Source organism: Leptonychotes weddellii, chromosome X, assembly GCF_054177405.1.
Source record: "Leptonychotes weddellii isolate Sample4059 chromosome X, ASM5417740v2, whole genome shotgun sequence".
NCBI lineage: Eukaryota > Metazoa > Chordata > Mammalia > Carnivora > Phocidae > Leptonychotes > Leptonychotes weddellii.
Window position 1 is genome coordinate 35,142,523 of NC_138385.1, and position 15,023 is coordinate 35,157,545.

The following is a 15,023-nucleotide window of genomic DNA, read 5'->3' on the forward strand; positions in this document are numbered from 1 at the left end:
AATGAGCACTGGGTGTTATTTGTAACTGATGAATCACTAAATTCTACCTCTGAAACTACAAACCAACCAACCAGCCAGCCAACCAACAAAAACAGTGTAGACCAGAGGGCAGCTGGATCACATATTCAAGGTAGTAAAAGAAGAAAGAGTGTCAAGCAAGAATCTTAAATCCAGTAAAACTCTCTTTAGAAAATGAAGGTGAAATAATACATTTCCCAGATAAATAAAAGCAGATGGAATTTGTTTCTAGCAAAACTCTCCTTCAAGAAATACTAAAGGGAGTTCTTCAGGCTGAAAGCAAGTGATACCAGATAGTAATTCAAATTCACATGAAAAAACAAGAGTACTGGCAGTGGTAACTAATTCATTATAAAAGACAATATAATGGCATTTTTTCCTGTTTCTATTCCTTTTTTTTTTTAAGATTTTATTTATTTGAGAGAGAGAGAGCATGAGCAGTGGAGGGGCAGAGGGAGAAGCAGACTCCCCACTGTGCAGGGAGCCCATGGGGCTCAGTCCCAGGACCCCAGGATCATGACCTGAGCCGAAGGCAGATGTTTAACCGACTGAGCCACCCAGGTGCCCCCTCCTGTTTCTATTCTTAACTAAGTTAATTTAAAGAATAATTTCATAAAACAATATGTATATGTTTGTATATAATTTTATATATGTGTACAACTTCATTGTTGGGCTCATCCACAGATGTGAAATGTTTGACAATAACAGCACAAAGGAGGTGAGTGGGAGCAAAGCAGTACTGGAGTAAGGAGATAACACCATAATAAGAAATGAAGAAAATTTTCAATGGAAAAATAAGGTTGATCTAGCAAATTCTATAAGCATTATAAATATGGAATTGCTCTGCTTTCTTCTCTCAGCTTCCTCAAAAGATATAACATTACATAAAGTAATAATGATAGCAGTGTGTTGTTAGATTTGTAAATGCTAAACCAGAAAATATCTGTATAATATGAAAAGAGGAACAGTAGAAGAAGAAAGGAACAAAGAAGGCATGGCCCATATAGAACACAGCAAGCTAAATAGCAGATGTAAATTCTGTCATCTCAATAATAACATTAAATACAACGAGTTCAAACTATCCAATCAGAAGACAGAAAATACCAGATTGGACTTTTCTTTAATATCCATATATACAGGAGATATGCTTTAGATTCAAAGATACAAATCAGTTGAAAATAAAAGAGTGGAAGCAGATAAACCATGCAAACAGCAACCATAAGAGAGCTGGAGTGCTTACACTAATATCAGACAAAACAGATTTTAAACAAAAAATGTTACTAGAGGGGCGCCTGGGTGGCTCAGTTGGTTAAGCGGCTGCCTTCGGCTCAGGTCATGATCCTGGAGTCCCGGGATCGAGTCCCGCATCGGGCTCCCTGCTCGGCAGGGAGTCTGCTTCTCCCTCTGACCCTCCTTCCTCTCATGCTCTCTGTCTCTCATTCTCTCTCTCTCAAATAAATAAATAAAATCTTTAAAAATAAATAAATAAATAAATAAAAAAGTGCGTTGACTTTAAAAAAAAAAAATGTTACTAGATATTACACAGGACATTTTATAATGACAGAGTTCATCAGGAAGATGTAATAATTATGCCTATATGTGGACCTAACAAATAGAGCCCCCCAAATACATGAAGCAAAAGCAGACAGAGTCGACAGAAGAAATAGGTATCAATAAGACTTCAATGGCCCACCTTCCATTATGGGTAGAAGATCAACAAGGAAACAGAAGATTTGAAGAATGCCATAAACCAACTGGACCTAGCAGAAATGTGTAGAACACTTCATATTCTTCTCAAGTGTACGTGGAATCTTCTGCAGGATAGACCATATGTTACACCAGAAAACAAGCTTCAATAAATTGAAAGGATTTCTAGCATACAAAAGATGTACTCCAGTCCCAATGGAATTAAAGTAGAAATCAACAACAGAAGGAAATTTAGGAAATTCACAATATGTGGAAATTAAATAACAAAATAAAAAGCTTTTGCATAGTGAAGGAGACCATCAACAAAATGACAAAGCAACCTACTGAATGGGAGAAGATATTTGCAAATTATATGTCCAATAAGGTGTTAATATCCAAAATATATGAAGAACTTAACACAACATAAAAAAAAAAACACAAAAAAATTTGGTTAAAAAATGGGCAAAGGGCCTGAATAGACATTTCTCATACAAATAGCCAACAGACACATGAAAAGATGGTCAACATCACTGATCATCAGAAAAGGCAAATCAAAACTAGAGTGAGATACCACCTCATACCTGCCAGAATGGCTAAAATCAACAACACAAGAAACAACAGGTGTTGGTGAGGATGTGGAGAAAGGGGAACCCTCTCTCACTGTTGGTGGGAATGCAAACTGGTGCAGCCACTCTGGAAAAGAGTATGGAGGTTCCTCAAAAAGTTGAAAATAGGATTACCATTTGATCCAGTAACCCCACTGCTGGTATTTACAGAAAGAAAATGAAAACACTAATTTGAATAGATCATATGCAGCCCTATGTTTACTGCAGCATTATTTACAGTAGCCAAGATATGGAAGCAGCCCAAGTGTTCATTGATAGATGAATAGATAAGGAAGATGTTGTGTACACACACACACAGTGGAGTATTACTCCGCCATAAAAAGAATGAAATCTTGCCATTTGCAACACTAGAGGGTATAATGCTAAGTGAAATGTCAGATAAAAAGAGACAAATACCATATGATTTCACTCATATGTGGACTTTAAGAAACAAAACAAGCGAACAAATTGAAAACAAGAGGCAAAGAAAAAGAATCAAACAAAAAAACAGACTCTTAAATAAAGAGAACAAACTGGTGGTTGCCAAAGGGGAGGTGTATGGGGGGATGGGTGAAATAGATAAAGGGGATTAAGAGTACACTTATGGTGATGAGCACTGAGTAATAGATAGAACTGTTGAATCACTATATTGTACACCTGAAGCTAATAGAGCACTGTATGTTAACCATACTTCAAATAAATAAATAGCCACTAAAAAATTTAAGAAAACAGTAAAATGATTCCATTTACAGTAGCTTCAAAAATGAAGTCTTTCGGAATAAATTTAACAGAAGTGCAAGGACACCTTGTAAACTGAAAACTATAAAATATTATTGAATGAGATTAAAGAAGACCTGAATAAATGGAAAGACATGCCGTGTTTATGGATCAGAAGATACAGTGTTGGGGTGCCTGGGTGGCTCAGTCGTTAAGTGTCTGCCTTCGGCTCAGGACATGATCCCAGGGTCCTGGGATCGAGCCATGCATGGGGCTCCCTGCTCCGCAGGAAGACTGCTTCTCCCTCTCCTACTCCCCCTGCTTGTATTCCCTCTCTTGCTGTGTCTCTCTCTGTCAAATAAATAAATAAAATCTTTAAAAAAAAAAAAAGATTTTATTTAAAAAAAAAGATATAATGTTAAGATGGCAGTATTCCCCAAATCGAGCTATAGATTCGATGCAGTCTCCTATCAAAATATCAACTGGCTCCTCTGCAGACAGACAATTGAGGAGTATGACAAAAAGAAAGAAAATGAGAAGATGGGACGCCTGGGTGGCTCAGTCGGTTAAGTGTCTGCCTTCAGCTCAGGTCATGATCCTGGAGTCCCGGGATGGAGTCCCAAATCGGTGGGGAGTCTGCTTCTCCCTCTCCCTCTGCAACTTCCCCTGCTTATGCTCTCTCTCGCATGCACTTTCTCTCTCTCTCAAATAAGTAAATAAAATCTTTAAAAAAAAAAAAAAAAGAAGGAACTAGTTATATAGTTGGAAAAGAATTCCTGGTGTATAAACCCACAGTCAGTCCTTACTAAATGAGTGAATACAGGCCTGGAATAAGAATCAATCCCTAGGGCGCCTGGGTGGCTCAGTTGGTTAAGCGACTGCCTTCGGCTCAGGTCATGATCCCGGAGTCCCGGGATCGAGTCCCACATCGGGCTCCCGGCTCAGTGGGGAGCCTGCTTCTCCCTCTGACCCTCCCCCCTCTCATGTGCTCTCTCTCTCTCAAATAAATAAAATCTTAAAAAAAAAAAAAATCAATCCCTAAAGGGAAGAACCAGACCTTTACTTACAGAGCTAGTAGGTACTTCTAGAGCCACTAAGTAAAATCCACTTCTTTTTCTCTCGTTCACACGATAGTTTCTTTTTGATTTCCTCTTCTGTGCAGTTTTGTCCCTTCCTTCCCATCCCGCAGTTAGTTAAGCTCTCTTCTGTCAAGGAGCCTGTACTTTAGTATTTTAGGAGGGAACTTATGAGACACACACACGCACACGGTAAAAAGCGATGTAGATTATAATCGAGCGCTAAGGTGCGGTAGGAAGTCAGAAGTAGCACTTGAGCCAGTCTTGGACGCGTGGTGTTGGGTAGGAGAAGGGCATTCCAATCAAAAGAAGCAGCATGAGAAATCATGGGCATTTCTTTCGGCTGGTGTTTTTGAAGGGAAGTAATGAGACAGAAAGCTGGGGCCCAGCGATGTCCCAGCCCTGCCCCTGACTAGCCACATGACCTTGAGAAAGTTAACTTCTCTATGTCTGAGCATCCTCTTTAACAAATGCACATAAACATACTACCACTTACCTTGGGGTTGTTGGGAAAACTGAATGAGACCATAACACATTAAGCGCTTATCACACTGTCTGGCAGAGTAGGTGCTCAATATAAATGTTTCTTACGTTTGGGAATGGAATACCAAGCTAAGGCATTTGAGCTTTCATGTTGTGGGGAGCAATAAATAAAGATTTCAAATGAGGGTGTAACACAATCAGGGCAACACCTTGGGAAGATTATTAACTTGGCAGCGGGCAGTCTGGAGGTGAGAGAAGGGGAGACTGGGGGAAGCCATTGCAAGAGCTCAGGAGAGGGAACGTGAGGTCAAACCTGAGTACTGATAGTAGTAGAACTAGATAAGAATACTGAGAGTTTGCCGGTGTCATAACACAAATGGGACATAGGAGAGGAAACAGGTTTGACCTTGACAACGGAAGGCCAGTTTTCTACATCCTGAGACACCGGTGGGACCACGAGGAAGGAATGTGTGCTGGGCAACTGGAAATTCAGTAGAGATCAGCGCTGGGAGAATGACCAGAGGTTATAGCCAAGAGGTGGTATGAGATTACCAAAGAAAAGAAATATGGGGAGAGAAATAAGGACAGAACCCTTGGAGGTGGGGAAACAAAGAGAAGGCAGATGATTTGACTCTAATAGCCTTTCACAGAAGTTTAGTGTCGCTATCTGGTATCACATACCCTTCCTTCATCCCTCTGAAGGGACTGACTCTCTTCCTCCACACCACAGCTAAATGGGACCCTCTGCAGTGGCCCTGTTCTAGTTGAATACATTTGTTCTCACATTGGCCCTAAATACTTTTGCTTTCCCACTAAGGTTGACACAGCAAGACCTATGAGGAGGCAGACAGGTTTTATTTCTGGGTGAACACTAGTTTCGAAGAACATTCAGGGGGCTGTGAGAAGCTAAGGTTTGAGATGTCTTACAGACGTTCTCAGAACTTGCAGAGAAAAGTGGGCAGCCTTGAAATACTGTGAGGTGGCTGATAGATAACATGCTTGACTCTTTCTCATTGAAAATTTGAAATTTGTTTTTTACCTTGAAATTTCTGGGTTTTCTGCAGGGAGGACAAAAGAGTTACAGGGGTAAAAATGAGCCGGGGTGGGTGGGGAGGTGTCCCATCCTACTGCAGGATTTTAAATTGTCTGTGGATTTCACAGGCACCAGTCATTTCATTAGTTCCTTCAACACTTAGTGCATATAGCAGCCAGAAATGGAAGGCGATTTGCGCTTACTCTCCTGCACTTTCCTGATGAAATGAGGGAGTGACTGTTTGCCCTGACAGAGGGGAGTTCTTTTGCCCTAAGAGGGAAATGACTCGAATTGGCCGAGTCCACTTGTTTGATTCTGACTAGGGCCCTGTGTTTTAATTAACTTTTACAAGTGAATAATGGGCAATAGCCACAATCCGGTTGGCTGGCAAAGGAACTGCATGGTGTTCTGTTGCAATATAAAAAATGTGCCTAAGTCTTTGATGCTGGGAGGTTTTTGTGACACTTCAAAATTAACGAGCTGGCTCAGCTTTCCTCCGCATACTCTACTAGGCTTTTTATGACCTTTTTTTCCATTCTCGTGTTAGGGGATTTTGCGTGTGCGTGTGCGTGTGCGTGTGTGTGTGTGTGTGTGTGTGTGTGTGTGTGGTTGTTTTGCTGCTTTTCCTTGCATTTCGGAAACTTCCAAGTCAGGCTAGTTTCAATCCTATTTTCAGAATTCTTACCAAGATCAACTTGGTCTTGTTATATCCAGACACTGACTCTCGTACCTTTTGATTTCATCTCTCCATTCAGACTGGTTGCTGTCTCAGCAAGGTGCATGAGGGAAGGGTTTGGAGTTCGGGGGTAGAGTTGTATTTTCCTAACCCGAAATGATCTGTGGATAACAGCTAGAGTCAGTTTTAAACGCGGGAAGTTTGGAGAGAGGCTCCATAGGATCAGAATATACCTAGCTTGTATTTTGACAGTTTAACATTTAATTCCCTCTTCTTGCAGTAAGTACAAATGGATCCTGGGAGAGGAGCCGGTGGAGAAACGAAGAAGGCTCCAGAATGAGATGACAACACCTCCTCTAGATTATTCCATGCCTGGCCCTTACAGGAGGGTGGAGGCACCTGTCGCCTACCCAGAAGGGGAGAACAGCCATGATAAATCCAGTTCCGAGAGAAGCACACCACCATACCTTTCTCCAGAATACCCAGACGCAAGCAAGAATACCAGTCAGAGTAGGGAGGTGTCAGTCCTGTATTCAGGGGCCCAGGACCAACACCAGGGGTCCCTGCTCCCTGAAGAATTAGAAGATCAGATGCCAAGATTGGTAGCAGAAGAATCTAACAGAGGCAGCACAAATGTAAACAAGGAGGAAGTAAACAAGGGACCTTTTGTAGCTGTTGTCGGTGTTGCAAAAGGCGTTAGAGATTCAGGAGCTCCCATTCAGCTGATCCCTTTTAACAGAGAGGAGCTGGCTGAGAGGAGAAAAACAGTGGAATCCTGGAGCCCGGTGCCTTATTCCTCCGTGGCCCCTGGTCCCCCCCCCGCCACAGCCGCTGGGGAGAAGGGCCGAGGTTATGAGGAGAGCGGAGGGCGCAGTACGCCAAAGATGAAGAACCAAAGAGAGCTGGAAGAACTGAAAAGAACCACCGAGAAACTGGAACGCGTTTTGGCTGAGCGGAACTTGTTCCAGCAAAAGGTTAGGGCAACACCTTTCCACTGGGAATAAGAGATCCTTTTAACCAAGAGACCAGAGAGTCGCAGCTCTTGACCGTTTCCTGCTCTGAGGCCTTTACACAGCAGAAGCCATCGACTCGTTCTGTGTGGTGTCTCAGATTGAATGCCCCCGAGTGGGCTTCCCACCCCTGTCTGGGGATCGAGCAGGGCCCTGAGTGGAACGTGTACGGAGGAACCGCAGAGTGAATGTATCAGGGACCCGTTTCAGTGCGCGCCTAGCACGCGGGGCTCATTGAATTTCTGTTTCTTGGGCTGCAGGTGGAGGAGCTGGAGCAGGAGAGGAATCACTGGCATTCTGAGTTCAAGAAAGTCCAGAGCGAGCTGGGGACCTACACCGCCCAGGAGACGGAAGGCTTGTACTGGAGCAAGAAGCACATGGGCTATCGCCAAGCCGAATTCCAGATTCTGAAAGCTGAGCTGGAGAGGACCAAGGAAGAAAAGCAGGAACTCAAAGAGAAACTGAAGGAGACAGAGACGCACCTGGAAGTGCTGCAGAAGGCTCAGGTCTCCTACCGGACCCCAGAGGGAGATGACCTAGAAAGGTTAATTCCCAGGGTTTAGTTATCAGCTTGGGAGTGCTAATGGGAAGCATCCCTTAGGACCCCCAGTGACTGGCCATAGCTAAGGGAGGAAGCCTTAATTAATTTATAGGCCACCAAGGAGCGAGGAATTGCTTAGAGAGCTGCAGTCAGTCTGCCTGTGCTTGGTGGCACCGTGCTTTCTTCTTTCTGTCTAGCTAATGGACACATCATTGTTGAGAGACGTAGGCCCATTTTTAAGGAGCTTCATTTTGTTCTGTTGGCTAATGACTTCATGTCATCTCTTCTGCCCCCTCACTCCATCATACAGGGCTTTGGCAAAGCTTACGCGGCTGCGTATCCACGTCAGCTATCTCCTTACTTCTGTCCTCCCTCACTTGGAGCTTCGTGAGATCGGGTTTGACTCAGAGCAAGTGGATGGGATCCTGTATACGGTGCTGGAGGCAAATCACATACTGGATTGAGCACCGGACTATATACTCTATATACCCTTCTATACCCTACCCTACCCTACTCTACCCTACTCTTCTCTTGTCTTGTCTTCTCCCTTCCTCTCTCTCCCTCTCCCCCTCTCTGCCCCCCTCCCTTTCTCTCTCTCTCTCTCACCTTTATGCCTTATATGGAGAATCTTTGAGTAAATCCTGGCTCTCACTCAGTCTGCTTCTTACTCAGTTTTGGTGTGGAGAAGGAGGCTAGTTAATAGGCTTTCGGGAGTTCCAGGAACAGAAAAGCAATAGTCACCAAGCCAGGTGACCTGAAAGCTTTAATTTTCATGATGTAGACAACTTGGCCTGTTTTATATCCTTTCTGAAATGGTTTGTATTCATTTAGGTTAAATCAGTCGGCAAATACTGGGTCCAGTGTGGTAGATGTTTGGGGATAAATTAAGAAGTATAATTCACGGTTGCAGCCTTCAAGGATCTAACAACCTAGTTGGAAGTGCAGGACACACACCAAGTTAACTAACTGTTACAAGTGAGTGGTACAAACATGATAGAGAAGTTCTGGGGGAGGCAGTTGAAGGAAGGCATCACATCAGAAATGGGACCTAAACTAAGATTTGTTTCAAGAACGATCATGACCACACTGTCAACAATGGCGACAGTGGTGGTTCTTTAGGGGGTAGGATTATGGTTGATATTTTTTTCTTCTTGCTATCTTCCTGCCTTTTTCAAATTTTCTATAATAAACCCATTATTCTTCTTACATTGGAAAAAATAAATTGTTTTTCAAAAGAATGAGTAGGTTTGGATTCAGATACCAGTTGAGAGACTCTGTTGAACATATAAGGTAATTTTATATTTACAGTTCATGTTATATTTAGCATTACCTCTGGAAGAATAGCATGAACAAAAGCGTGGAAAAAGCTGGAATGTGAAAAAGACGTTTGGTAGAAGTGATGGGTTAATGTAAATGGAACTGAGGTTAAATCATGACCCATCTACTCACGCTCACGTGGCATTTGCATGTCAATAAGGAATTCTTGAAAAAAAGAAATCTTCAGGGCTCAAATTCAAAAAATATGTGCCACCAAACTAGGATTTCAGGAAGTGGGGGAGCTCTTTTAGAGCAGGGAGATCTGTTTGATACCCTTCACAATTCACCACCTACCTACTTCCTCAGGCTAGTGCTGAGTAAGGGGTTGGTCTCATATTATCAGAAATTGTAAAACCTACACTCTTGTAAAAGTAGACATTTTATTTATCCATTGCTTTATTATATTTATATAGCGCGTACTCTCCAAAGAGTTCAAGGTACTCTTCACAAGACATTGAACAATGAACACATAAAGATATACCAGCAGTGAAAAAGAAGAAGTAAAGGAGAAAGAATCACAGGGGATGGGGGTGGCGGTGGGATCAAGCAATCGCAATAGATCAGGTAGTGCAGAAGAATGTTTCGGATATTCTGTTTTCCCCTGCAGAGTTACTTTGGAAGACTCTCCCAAGCTTATTTTACCTCCTTGGAGAGGAGGCCCATCACAGGTCTTCCAGGGAGACCGTAAGGCCGAGGGGGGGAGGTCCGAGCCAGGCTTCAGCATCAGAATGAGTGCTGACAGTTGCCCCCGCCCCCGGGCCCTCACCGCCCTGCACCTCTAGCCTGCAGCCTGGTTAGTTCTCATGCGGGACATTTGGACTAGGAAGGCCCCCGTTGTCTAAATAAATATAAACATTGCTGAGAAGGGGGGGGGGGCGGCATTTTCAGCTATCCTCTCAATGATACTTATTCTTCAGAAGGGAGCTGTGAAAAGCTGGGACTTGGCACAGATATGGACAATATGGAAAAAAATTCGGAGCATTGAAGGTTCAGCCTGAGAGGGGGAGAGTGAGCATGTGTGAGTGGTGCGTGCCTGTGTGTGTGTGTGTGTGTGTGTGTGTGTGTGTGTGTGCACGTGCGCATGCGCACACACGTTGGGTGAGTGAGGAGCAAAGCAGGAAGGAATATGGGCAATTGGGCTTTAAAAAGAAAACAGTTGGGGAAAAAAGTTGAAAAAAGTTGGAAAAATGTAACTCCTCTTCCTAGTGCTTGCTCTCGGCCCATTTCCTAGGCCCAGCCCCGTACTGCTGCTTCCAGCAAGTTAGGTGTGCGAGTCCGTCTACTGCGACGCCGGAGCTACCTCTGATACCTATTTGCAGTGAAACCACACCAGCGGGAGGCCCCTTGAACCAATGTTAAAAGCCACGGTGGAGAGATTCAGAAGTGTCCCCCAGCGTTAACCAGAGCTTATGTAGTGTGTGGAGGCAAAAGACAGCGGAAGAAAAAAGTGGGTGCCTCCTCCTGGCTGTCCAGTTAGGTTCACAGGATCGTAACTGTCCTTTCAAATGTCCCTCCTATTTACACTTTAACTTTTCATTTCCACAATCCATTTAGGCCCTTATTATCTCATGCCTGGAAAATTGAAATCGGCTCTTAACTGGCCTCGCTTTCCTCCTGTTCACACTCCTTCCATCCACTCTACTCACTGTCACGAAACTGCTTTCAATGACCTCCCCAGGTTATGCCTCTGCTCAGAGACATGCTAGTGCTCCCAGTGTCCGAGCAAGCGCGGTACAGAGACCCCCGTGGCCGTCCCTGTGCTCTCCAGACTCCTCTTTTAACATTCCAAACACAAACCTCATTCCATCTAAGCTGCACTGTTTCTCAGTTTCCGAACCTGCCTGGAGATTTTCTCCTCCACCTTTGCTATTCCGTTCTTTTTACCTGGAACGTTCTCCCTCATCATCTTTCCTTTGGCTCAAATGTCAACCTTTCCCCCGCCCAAGTTCCCCCAATTAACCCAGGCAGTCATAATGTTTTCTTTGAACACGTGTTTTGTGTCGCAAGGCTTTTTATCATAAACTTCCTTGTCCTGTCTTCCTATTAGAAAGCTCTAGATTCAAATATATAGCTGCCTACTTGGCATTTACATTTCCATGTCTCACAGGCATTTCAAATAAAACGTGTTAAAAATAAACAGTGACACACACACCCTGGGACTGTTCCTTCCCCCAGTTTTCCTCATTTTAGAAAATGGCACCTCCACCCACCCAGTCACATAAGCTAGAAACCTGGAAGTCATCCTTAAATTTTCCTCTTTTGTAGTCCCCACATCCAGTCTGTCAGAAAGTCTGTCCGTTCTATCGCCAAAGTGTATCCTGGCTTCACTGACTTTTACCACAGCCACCTTAGTCCAAACAACCATCGGCTCCCATAGATGTTTTTGCGGCTCCTAACTGGTGTCCTTGCTTCCACTCTCGTTCCCACAACTGTCTTACCACGACAGCCAGATTAAAAAAAAAAAATACAAATCAGATTATGTAACTCCCTGCTGAAAGCCCTTCAGTGACTTCTCACTGCACTTAGAATAAAATCCATCCTCCCTACTCCCTCTGCTTTGTGTCTTGCCGCTTTTCATCAGATCTCTTTTCCCCTCGCTCACTGTGGTCTTCCCACGGAAACACGTCAGGCTCTTCCCCCCGAGCCTTTACCCATACTGTTCCCTCTTCTAGAATGCTCACACCTCCAGTTTGGGCATGGCTGCCTCATCCTCATCCTTCAGGTCTCGGTTTAAGTGTCCACTTTCTCAGACAGGCCTTCTGTGCAGCGTTTTTTTTCTCTCTCTCCCCTATTCTATCATTTCCTGTTTTCAACTCCTGGCACTTCTCACAATTTGCTGTTACATATTCGGCTGTTGACTTGCACTCGTTCAACAAATACTCACTGGCTACCTACCATGTGCTGTGTGATAGCTGGGAACGCGACCCACGTGATGTCTGTCCGCCTCTTTCCCTAATAAGGTCCATGAGGGGAAGGGCCACGCCCGTTTCGGCCAATCCCTTTATCCCACAGCTTATCCTAGTACCTGGTATATAGTAGGCGATCAATGATTCTTAACCAATCAGTTAATGTTGGGAACGTGTCAGTATCTCCATCTCCCTCAAGAGCCTGTAGCAGCAGCTCATTCGTGGAAGGGGCTGGCTAAATCGGTGTGAGTGAGGGAGGCAACAGTGCTGGACATTAAAGTCTGCAAATGCAAAACAGACCATAAGTGCTTCAGGTTTCAGGGGGCAGGCAGGCTGAGCTGGAGTGACCCAGCGTTTCTCTGTAGCTGAGTTTTCACTTGAGTAATTGGAGAGGCTACCAAAGGAAAAAAAAAAAAGAATATGGGTGTTCTTTCCCACAGACTCCGAACGTTATCAAAAGGAAGCTCCCTAGCATGCAATTTTAAAATACTGAGAATTACAGAATGCAATCTGGAGAAGCCTATAGAGAGCACATCTTGAGCGTGAGAACTAAAAGGAGGGAAAAAAAAAAAAAAAAACCATCTCTGAGGGGTCTTCTGTTCCCTTTTGCCAAGAGCAGCGATAGTGTCTTTCAGGAGAAGAAACGGGGGCGCCTGGGTGGTGCAGTCGGTTGAGCATCCGACTCTTGGTTTCGGCTCAGGTCACGATCTTGGGGTCTTGGGATCAAGCCCCGCATTGGGCTCCACGCTTGGCGTGGAGTGTGCCTGAGATTCTCTCTCCCTCTGCCCCTCCTGCCTGTGCTCTCTCTCTCTCTCTAAAATAAATAAATGTTTTTTAAAGATTAAAAAAATAAATAATTTTAAAAATGTTAAGAACAAAAGAAACGGGAGCTATCCGTAAAGAGAGTAGACAGAGCAAGCCTCAAGAAAATAAGTTCCTGGCACGTGTTAGGAAGTCAGTACATGCTTGTGGGATGAACAAATGGGCTCCTAGCAGAGGACCAAGTCAGAGACTTGGTGATCCCGGGGGGGGAGGCAGAAAGATATCATTGTCCCTGTCTGGTGATTATAGATGATCTGGGGCAATAATTTTGAAGCAGAGGCTTAATTGGCAGGCTCTCGGTTCCCAAAGGGTAATCCCCAGATAGAACATGTTTCAGAGTTCTGTACTACGAATTAAAACTCTTTCTGCAGTACGGGGTTAGGTGTGAAGCATGGGGGTATGCTCAGGAAAGCCAGGGGTGAGCTCAGGTGAAGTCAAGCGTAATTTCCCCCAAGGAATACCTTGTTCTTGATGACAAGGACATCCCGAACTTACGACTTCTCTTAGGCAGAGAGGAAATTCAGGAACCATACTTCCTGAGTTCAAAGTCAGGGCACACGGCTGTAATAAACTAGGCAGCTGGAAAATACTAACCTAGATCATCTTGGGCAGATTGTAGCTTTAGTCATTAAGGGAGACATACATAGCATTCATTTTCTGCAGAAGGAACGTGTTTTGTTACTTGCCCCCATCCTCAAGTCCAAAGTTCTGATGTGAATCATCAGAAACCCCAACCCCCTTTTAGATGAGATTAGTCCAAATGTTTTGGGTGCCTTCTACTCGCCAAACACATTTCATACATCTGACCATTGAGTCCTCAGGGGCAGAGGCAGGATGACTTTAGGCAGAGGCTCAAGAAGGTGTTCCCAAAAGGCCCAATTTTCCAGAAGGCTGTGGAAACCTGTAAGGATCGGAACGGTGGAGGTGTGTGGGGAGGGTTTCCCAGGTTGTAGGGAAGAGTATAAGTAAAGTCACTGGACTAGGTGGTGGGGAGGGGTTGTGAATACAGGAACACCCCAGTGCGTTTGAGGAATATTGAATTACTTAATTTGAAGCATAAGGAACAGAATGGACCAAGGGCTGGGGAATACAAGCAAGAGGGGGGCTATGCTAAATCTGCATACCAATGGAGCCCTTGTAGGCTATGAACTAGAAAAGTGGTTGTTGTATCTCCCCAATTGTCCCCAGAGTTGGGGGCATTAATCAGTTTGAAGTTCCCTTGCACTAAGATTTTCTCTAGAAGCAGGACATGATTGATCATGGTTTTGTTCCACCTCAGATTTTCACAGAGCTTGATGAAGCGCAAAGAGCCATCACCCCTCCTTTCTCCTCCAACTTCTCGAGTCTGCTTTTCCTCTGGCCTCTGTTAATGGAATCTTCAAGGTATCTAGACTTTGGGGAAGAATCTGGAGAAGTTTTGACCTGGGAAAGAATATCCTTTACTGATATAGATTCAGATCTGTGGTGGGAAATAGACTTTGTCATCTGCCCCCGCTCCCCACAGACACACATTTTGGTGTGACTTTGACACTACCCTTTGGGTCACCAATATGCTTAGACCACAGTTAACCCCCTGTTGAGGACCTCCCAGATGCCATGACCACGCTAAGAGGCAGGCATCATTTCCATTTGATGTATGGGGACACTAAAGTGTAGAGAACTGAAGTGCCTCTCCCAAGGCCACACATCTAGAGAGTGTGCAGAGGCCAAACCGAACCCAGGTTTGTCTGACTCCAAAGCCCAGGCTCTTTGCCCACGACACCGTACGGCCTGTCTTGAAAACGGTTAGTCTCGTCTTCGTCCTTTTGATAAGAAAAAGCCAAAGCCAGCCCACGCTAATAGGAATTTCCAAGGAAGAAAGTTCCACAATCCCACACAATGTTTAACTGCCCTCATGATCAGGAAATCGTTCACTTATGTAACGAATATCCCTCCAAACAATGTGGAAATTCATTTCCTCTTGACTGGGTTTTTCACGCAGGGCTGTCCCTTGGCAGCTTTCCTGATATCAAAACAGCCATCAAGATCCTATTCTTACACTCCAGGAGGTCTTGGACTTGTTGGCCTCTGCCTGTGAGGGTTCTCACTGGCTCCTTGGTACCGCACCCCCACCCCAGACAGTGCTGAGGTGGG

At 44.4% G+C, this 15,023-nt stretch overlaps 1 protein-coding gene across 11 annotated transcripts in view; it reads left to right on the plus strand.

The window, feature by feature from the left end:
- MORC4 (MORC family CW-type zinc finger 4) overlaps positions 1 to 15,023 on the plus strand; it is a 64,216-nt gene that overhangs the window by 45,407 nt on the left and 3,786 nt on the right. For 7 of the 11 annotated variants that reach the window (XR_014141235.1, XR_014141236.1, XR_014141237.1 and 4 more), the window contains 2 exons: positions 6,575 to 7,268; positions 7,565 to 7,848. Coding sequence is in view for 8 of the 11 variants with exons in the window: in XM_081808462.1 (XP_081664588.1) it covers positions 6,575 to 7,268; positions 7,565 to 7,848 (978 nt within the window). In the remaining 3 variants the exon portion in view is untranslated. Of the gene's footprint in view, positions 1 to 6,574; positions 7,269 to 7,564; positions 7,849 to 8,155; positions 9,084 to 14,169; positions 14,991 to 15,023 lie in introns of those variants that run through there. The other 4 variants (XM_081808456.1, XM_081808455.1, XM_081808454.1 and 1 more) reach the window with 4 other exon arrangements.